The sequence below is a fragment of the Chiloscyllium plagiosum genome, chromosome 40 (genome assembly GCF_004010195.1).
Source record: "Chiloscyllium plagiosum isolate BGI_BamShark_2017 chromosome 40, ASM401019v2, whole genome shotgun sequence".
Taxonomy (NCBI): Eukaryota; Metazoa; Chordata; class Chondrichthyes; order Orectolobiformes; family Hemiscylliidae; genus Chiloscyllium; species Chiloscyllium plagiosum.
In genome coordinates, this window is record NC_057749.1 from 26,378,297 (window position 1) to 26,387,051 (window position 8,755).

Consider the following 8,755-nt stretch of genomic DNA (forward strand, 5'->3'; position numbering starts at 1 on the left):
AGGAAAACTATGTTGGATGAATTCCTGAGTTCTGTACTAGGTGCACATTTTAGAACATAAGTTACAGAACAAACTTGGGAACAGGTTTATCCTAGGTTTGGTTTTGTGTAATGGAAGGGACTGATAGAGTGTGGCACTGGAAAAGGCACAGCAGGTCAGGCAGTATTCGAGGAACAAGAGTTGATATTTAGGGCATAGCCATTCATCAGTGCTGCCTGACCTGCTGTGCATTTTCCAGTGCCACACTTTATTGATTCTGTCTCCAACATCCGCAGTCCTCACTATCTCCTGTAATGGGAAGGGATTAATTAATAATCTAGATGCAGGAGGTCATAGAGATGTATAGCACAGAAACACACCTTTCAATCCAACTCGTTCATACTGACCAGATATCCTAACCTAATTTAGTTCCATTTGTCAGCACTTGGCCCATATCCCTCCAAACCCTTCCTATTCGTATACCCATCCAGATGCCTTTTGAATGCTGTAATTATACAACCTCCACCACTTCCTCTGGCAGCTCATGCCACACATGCAACATCCTCTGCATGAAGACATTACCCCTTGGGTCCCTTTAAATCTTTCCCCTCTCACCCTAAACCTATGCCCTCTAGTTCTGGACTCCCCCACCCCAGGGAAAAGCCTTTGTCTATTTATCCTATCCATATCCCTCATGATTTTATAAACCTCTATAAACTCACCCCTCAGCCTCCAACGCTCCAAGGAAAACAGCCCCAGCCTATTCAGCTTCTCCCTATAGCTCAATCCCCCCAATCCTGGCAACATCCTTGTAAATCTTTTCTGAACCCTTTCAAATTTCACAACATCCTTCCGATAGGAGGGAGACCAGAATTGCACACAATATACCAAGTGTCCTGTACAGCCAAAACAAGATCTCCCAACATCTATACTCAATGCACCGATCAATAAAGGAAAGCATACCAAACGCCTTCTTCATTATTTTATCCACCTGCAACTCCACTTTCAAGGAACTATGAACCTGCACTCCAAGGTCACTTTGTTCAGCAACACTCCTCAGAACCTTACCATTAAGTGTTTAAGTCCTACTCTGATTTGCCTTACTAAAATGGAGCACCTCACATTAATCAAAATTAAATTCCATCTGCCACTCCTCAGCCCATTGGCCCAGCTGATCAAGGTCCCATTGAACTCTAAGGTAACCTTCTTTGCTATGCACAATACCTCAAACTTTGGTGTCATCTGCAAACTTATTAACTATACCTTCCTAAGTTCATATCTAAATCATTTATGCAAATGACAGTCTTTTATGGTTAAGTTGCCATATCATTATAAAATTCCTCATTGGGATAAAAAGTGAAGTAATCCAATACAAGGGCGGACATCTAACCAATGCAAATTATTAAGTCTTAAAGAGATGAGTGGCTGCAATGGACTGGGTAACTGCATTAAAAGCTATGGCAGTAAATAAGCAATTGTTAATATTTAAGGAGCAATTACATGGATTACAGGAATTATACATTCTTTACAGATGAAAGAACACAGTGTCATTGTGAACATTCTTCGTTTTCTTCATTTTTCCAATGTGGCTTTAAAGTGTGAGCTGAATTTGAGAATCAAACTTTGAAATTTGAGCAGCAGCTTGTTTAAGTAAGGAGGAGAGAGCAAACAAACTGATGTTTGTTTCTTTGGAAGCACCAGATTTCGGAGCGCTGCTCCTTCATCACAACCACCTGATGAAGAAGCAGTGCTCCGAAAGCTGGTGCTTCCAAACAAACCTGTTGGACTATAATCTGATGTTGTGTGATCTTTAACTTTGTACACCCCAGTCCAGCACTGGCACCTCCAAATTATCTTTGTTTCTGGGAACTGGCCTTGGGGGAAAGATAACTGCAGGTTAATTATTGCCTGAAGCAAACTACAGGTGTTTTGACACTGCAATATTCGAAGCTCAAGATTGGCAACTGGCTGGATATTGATTTGGTCAATCACAGGCGAATTGGTGCTGACCAGCCAGAGAGACTGTTGGTTTAAAAAAAACTGTCAATGAGTTCTGACTGTGGTTTTAAACCTTTTGAGTGTTTTGCTCTCTCCGTCTCTCTTGGGTTTTCACCGTGTTGTAACTTGCTGGATGTTCTGATAAGAAAATACCCCTCTGCAAAAAGTGGGTGTATAATCATGGAGGGTTATTGGATCTGTTTGCATGAATCAGTGACTTTGGAATTCAAGCAAGACCCTCCAGTTTACGTGCCTGTGAACACCTAAAGATTTCTGAAAGCCTGGTACCCACCATGAAACTATTGAAATGGCAAATGGCTTCTTGTTTTCTTTTAACTTCTCCCTTAACTGTGTCAGGCTGTATGTGGCTGAGTGAAGGGTTCTAGTTAGTGAAAATTGAGCTTAAATCATTGATATCAAGTAGACTGGCTTTTTGTTTATTCATGTTCTGCTAAAGTTGCATTATTAATAACTGTTCATTTCTGTTTAAGTTATAGACTTGATATCTGATGATACCTGTTATTCTTAAAATCCAATTAAGAATAATTGAGTGATTTTTAAGATGCATTGAATGTTTTAATTTTACTGTGTTGCAAATCTAGGGACAGAAAGATTGATTTCATTTGGCTTGCTGACCCCATGTCATAATACAAGCCTGAGTACTCAGAGCTGCTTAGAATTCAGCAAAGGAGAACCAACAGGTTGACTAAATAGGGAAGAGACAGTCCAAGAGTAAATGTGCTATGTATATAAAACTGACTGTAAGAACTTCTATAAGCATGCAAAAAGGAAAAGCTAGTTGAAGTCAAATGTAGCTCCTTCCAGTCTGAAACAGTAAGTTGATAATGAGGAACAAGGAAAGATTAATTAAATCATTTAATTTATTCTCTCTTCACAGAAGATGATGCAAGAAACTACCAGACATTTTAGGGAAACAAGTGTCCATTGGGAAGAAGGAATCGAAGGAACATGATATTAATAACAAAACAGTGCTGGAGTCAATAGTGAACTGAAGACACAAATCCTCGGGCTTGATAATCTACATCCCAGGATATGAAAGGAGGTGCCTATGGGAATAATAGATGCATTGGCTGTCACCTTCCAAAATTTTTAAGGTTCTGAAACAATCTCAGCAAATGAAGGATGGCAAACATTACCCCACTGCTTAAAATAGGAGAGGGGGAAGAAATCAGGTATTACAAACTGGCTAGCTAACCTTCAGTATTCGGGAAAATGCTGGTATTTGTCATAATGGATGTGATAACAATACGTTCAGAAAATTCCAATGAATTACACAAAGTCAACATGGATTTATGAAACAGAAATTGTTTGACAAATGTACTGGAGATTTTTGATGACCTAACAAGTAAAATAAACAATTGATAACTAGTGGATGTAGTATAATAGGTTTTTCAAAAAGTTTTCAATGGAATCCAACATAAAAGGTTATTGTGCAAAGTCAAGCAGTTGGGACTGGTGGTAACATATTGGCCTGGATTGAGAATTGGTTAGCAGGCAGGAAATAAAGAGTGGGAATAAATTGATTGTTTTTGGACTGGTAGGGCATTCCTGAAGAAGGGCCTGTGCCCGAAACGTCGAATCTCCTGTTCCCTGGATGCTGCCTGACCTGCTGTGCTGTTCCAGCAATAAAGTTTCAACTTTGGACTGGTAGGCATTGACAAGTTGGGTACAGCAGGGGTCAGAGCTTGGATCCCAGCTATTCACAATATATATCAGTATCAAGAATCGAGTGTCATTTAGATTAGATTCCCTACAGTATGGAAACAGGCCCTTCGGCCCAACAAATCCACACCAACCCTCCAAAGAGTAATCCACCCAGACCCATTCCCCTATCCTATATTTACCCCTGACCTAACACTATGGGCAATTAAGCATGGTCAATTCACCTGACCTGCACTTCTTTGGATTGCGGGAGGAAACCCACGCAGACATGGGGAGAATGTGCAAACTCCCAAGGCGGGAATCAAACCCAGGTCCCTGGCAATGTGAGGCAGCAGTACGATTCACTGAGCCACCATGCTGCCCCATCATGTTTTCATGATCTCTGCCAGTAAAAAAAACTAGTTGGGAGTGGGAGTGGTGAGCAGGATATAAAGAGGCTTCAGAATGATTTAAACAAGTTGAGTAAGTGGACAAATACATGGCAGTTGTAGTATTATGTGGATAAATGTGAAGTTATCTACTTCAGTGGGAAAAACATACCAACAGTAGTATTTGAATGGTGATAGATGTAAAAATGTTGATGCACAAAGGAATGGCTATCCCTGTACTGAAAGAGTAAGCATGCAATTGCAGCAAACAGAAGACCAAATATTTTGTTGATCTTAATAACAAGAGGATTCAAGTAAAGGAACAGAATGTCCTTCAGCAGCTTTAGAAGGCCTTGGTGAGAGCACATCTGGAGCAGTGTCCAGTTTTGATCTCCTTACCGAAGGAAAGATGCATGGGATTTCCGGGACATCAGCTGAGTCTGTATTCATTGGAATTTAGAAGATTGAGGGGATTTCATTGAAACATAAAATTCTGATAGACTTGGACAGGCTAGTTGCAGGGAGGATGTTTCCTTTGCCAGCTAAATCTAGAATGGTCAAAGTCTCAGAATATGGGTAGGCAATTTCAGACTGAGATGAAGAGAAATTTCTTCACTCAGGGGGTCGTGAAACGAGGAATTCCCCAGCTCAGAAGGCTGTGGAGGTGAAGTCACTTAATATATTTAACAAAGAAATATATGAATTTGTAGAAGAAAGAAGCGTTATGTGGAGAGAGTGGGAATATAGCATCGACATAGAGGATCAGCCATGATTATGCCTACAGTTGCTCCTATTTTCCATGGTTCTATATCCACATAACAAGTGGAGAGAATGATATCAGAACTGGCGCCCACTTCCAGGTCCACCGTAGAGAACAGTGGGCCATGGATAAAATACCATCCAATATTACCTCAGGCTTCTGCATACACAGTGGATTGGAGAATTGGTGTTGCACCACTTACAGTATTTCTTCTATGAGTGCCTTCTGAGCCAGAGCCTCTTTCTGGGCATCCTGCATCCTGCCCTCCATTGCCAACCGAGCACTAATCTGTGCAGCATGAATCTGTAGAACACTGAGGTTTATATGGTCCTTAGCAATGGCACTGAAATATAAAAAAAAATTTCTTCAGCTGCACAGGCAGAACAAATGCATGACTAGTGTCAACTTGGTGCACACTGGCAGACAGGGGCACAGTGCACTGAACATTAGGGGGTTAGATAGGGTAGACAGTATGAACCTTTTCCCGCGTATGGAGTTCAGCTGCACAGGCAGAACAAATGCATGACTAGTGTCAACTTGGTGCACACTGGCAGACAGGGGCACAGTGCACTGAATATTTATCTTGAAGAATTTTTGTATCCTTCTCACAACTCACTTTCCAATCTACCTTTACCTCATCGACAAATTTTAAAATATGACATTTGATCCCTGTATTCAAATCATTGATACAAATCATTGATACAAACTGAGAGCTATGAGGCCCAAGAACTCATCATGCACATTCTCACTAGTCACTCCTCTCAACCTGAGAATGGCCCGTTTATTCCTCCTCTCAGTTTTCTCTTCATTAACCAATATTCAATCCATGCCATCACATTAACCAATCTGCGGTATACAAAGACGGACAGTGGTGCGTGAACAGTATCATAAAAGGTAAATGAGTAGTAACACACAAGTGCACGACAGCACACTGACAAGATCAAATTACCGTATACATGGAAGGATCACACTGGTACACACTAGTCCAAGGACAATGTCATGCTAAACTACAGACAAAACTATGTGGGTACACATACAACAAAAAATAGAAATATGCTGCACATTCTTACACAAGGACTGTGCCACACTGGTACAAGCATAGGACCTTGCTGGATCGGTAAGTGAAGAGTGCTTCAGTGTAATTTCAATGCGATATTTGGGTTAGGCTTTGGGTACAATCAGCAATCCACACACAAAATTAAACAAGCTTTCATTGATGATGTTTTTACTCAACTTTCCATTCAGATATGGGTCTAAATCACTGAATTAAATAAATTGCATTCATAGCGTAGTGTCATGAGTCTTCCACAGCCATCCTCTTTCCTCCAGCCTGAATTCCTTCTGCTTTGCCCTCCAAACATTGTTCTTCCATTCTCTACTCCTTTGCTCTGCATCCCCACTTTTGTGGTCCAGACCCAACTCCCCCACCTCAAAATCTATCAATAATTTATTTTATTTAGAGGCAAGTGTAAGACACTTTGTTCCAGATGTAATTCAATTCGTCCATGACTAGGCTTAGCAAAACACACTTTATTCGGACACTTGAGCTTTTGGGGAAAAAATCTATCAACTTCAACAGTCAGTTCCAAACCATAAATGAAAGCAAAACTAAAACTCTAGGTCTGTGTGAGCCCGATTCCTGCTTCTTTTGTCTAATTAAAAAAAAAACTCGGGGAGCTCAAAGCTGTTTACATGCTGCTTCTGGTGCCACTGTAGCAACACCTCTCTGCAAGTGAAACAGCAGAGAACAAATCTCTTCAAAGCACAGTGCCATCACACAATCTATTCCTCATGATTCTGACACACCCTACCTCTGATCACATCCATGAGGCATTAATTAGTTACATAACGTCAGTGTCATTTGCAACACAGAAGCCATCAGTTTACCGAGTCTATACAGGCTCACAGTGAATCTTCTAGTCTGTCCCTCCCCTGTACACGCTTCCTATAGCCCTGACAGTTTATTTTCAAGTCCTCATCAAATTATCTTTTGAAATAGATATCTCTGCATCTAGCATTTATTTGGGCATCAAGTCTCAAGTCATGACCAACCATTGTGTAAAAAATTCATCCTCACAACTAAAATCATCAAACTCCAAATGCCTGTATCAGAGTAACTGTATCATTAGCTGAGATTAACTTTTCGTGTCTTTCTTATCCAAAACTGTCATAATCTTTTAAACATCCTCTCAATTGCTCCACGGAAAATGAATCCGGTTTCTCCAAACTTATTTCCTGGCTAAAGTTTCAATCCTTAGGAATAACTGTGGTAAATCTCCACTGACCCCCCTCAATGATCTTATCTCTTTGAAAGTATGGTGACCAGAGCTGTGTTGCATATTAGGTCCCTTAAAATGGAATTTTCCTGGTACTTGTTGTGAATGAGATTTCATTTAACAGCCACTACAATAGTAATTAACATTCCAAAACACAGAGGTCACCATACCTACCAAACTAATGCTAACAGCTTATCTCATGTCAAGTGCAATCTAATATCAGTGCATTGTTTATGAAATGTATTATTCCAGGAAGGAATGAAAACCATTGATGATGTGTGGCAAGGGAACAACAATCACCTAACATCATGAATGGCTGTCCCATGGCCATTGGCCAAAAGGATTCAGATAATTGATTGACACAGCCAAAATTACCTGCCCTTAGAAATAAGATGTAACAATAATGGCCCAGAGCAGAGGGGAGTTCTTTTCTGCATCATTCTCATCAAGCAGATCTTGTCAGCAGCAGTTCTCATTGGCTGCTCCCCGCAGTCCCCACCAGGCAGATGAGAGATGGACCAGAAGGGAAAGAGTTGAAAAGTGTGGTGCTGGAAAAGCACAGCAGGTCAGGCAGCATCCGACGAGGAGAGTTGACATTTCGGGCATAAGCCCTTCATCAGAAATGTGGGTGGGGGGGTAGCTGGGAAGGTGATAGGTGGATGCAGGTGGGGGGTTATTGTGATAAGTCAATGGGGAGGCTGGGGCAGATAGGTGGGAAGGAGGATGGACAGGTGAACTCTCCCTCCCACTCCAGCAAGGACATGCAAGACCTGGGCTTCCTCCACTGCCAAATCCAAGCCACCGATGTCTGGAGGAAGAACGGCTCATCTTCTGCTTTGGAAACTTTCAACCACATGGCATCAACATTGACTTCACTAGTTTCTAAATCTCCCCTCCCCCAACTCCATTTCAGATCAAACCCTCTAACTCAGCGCTGCCCTCTTGATCTGTCCACCTTTCCGCTCCATCTTCTCCCTGCCGACCTACCACAATTACCCCCATCTGCATCCACTTATTGCCATCCCAGCCACCTCCCTTCCAAGCTCCACCCCTACCCTCCTATTTATCTCTCAGCCCCGCTCCGCCCCCATATTCCTGATGAAAGGTTTATGCCCAAAATATCAACTCTCCTGCTCCTCAGATGCTGCCTGACATGCATACTTTTCCAGCACCATCCTTTTCGGCTCTAACTCTGTAGCATCAGCACTCCTCACTTTCTCTCAGAAGGGGAAGGGGAAGACCAAGGGAAGAGCTCACTAATTCCTTGGCTAGAGAGCAGGATGCTGCCCCCATCTCTTGTACAAGACCAAAGCATTTCACATCAACAGCTTGTTTACCCTCTGATATCCGTGCACCATCTCAATTGTCACAGTTGTATTTTTTCTTTATCTAATTAATCAATGGATCATATCTAAACTGCTGCTTCTTAACAGACATAATAAACTTTGAAAATTACTTACAGCTCATCAATTGTCGACATTAAATAGCTTCGAGGAGAAAGTGAGGACTGCAGGTGCTGTAGATCAGAGCTGATAATGTGTTGCTGGAAAAGCGCAGCAGGTCAGGCAGCATCCAAGGAGCAGGACAATCGACGTTTCGGGCATGAGCCCTTCTTCAGGAATGAGGAAAGTATGCCCAGCAGGCTAAGATAAAAGGTAGGGAGGAGGGACTTGGGGGAGGGGCGTTGGAAG

General features: G+C 41.9%; 1 protein-coding gene across 2 annotated transcripts in view; it reads right to left on the reverse strand.

Moving 5' to 3' along the window:
* The window catches only part of LOC122542640 (circularly permutated Ras protein 1-like), a 112,579-nt gene that overhangs the window by 24,913 nt on the left and 78,911 nt on the right, over positions 1 to 8,755 (reverse strand). For both annotated transcript variants that reach the window (XM_043680635.1, XM_043680633.1), the window contains exon 17: positions 4,991 to 5,131. In XM_043680635.1, the coding sequence (XP_043536570.1) occupies positions 4,991 to 5,131 (141 nt within the window). The remainder of the gene's footprint in view (positions 1 to 4,990; positions 5,132 to 8,755) is intronic.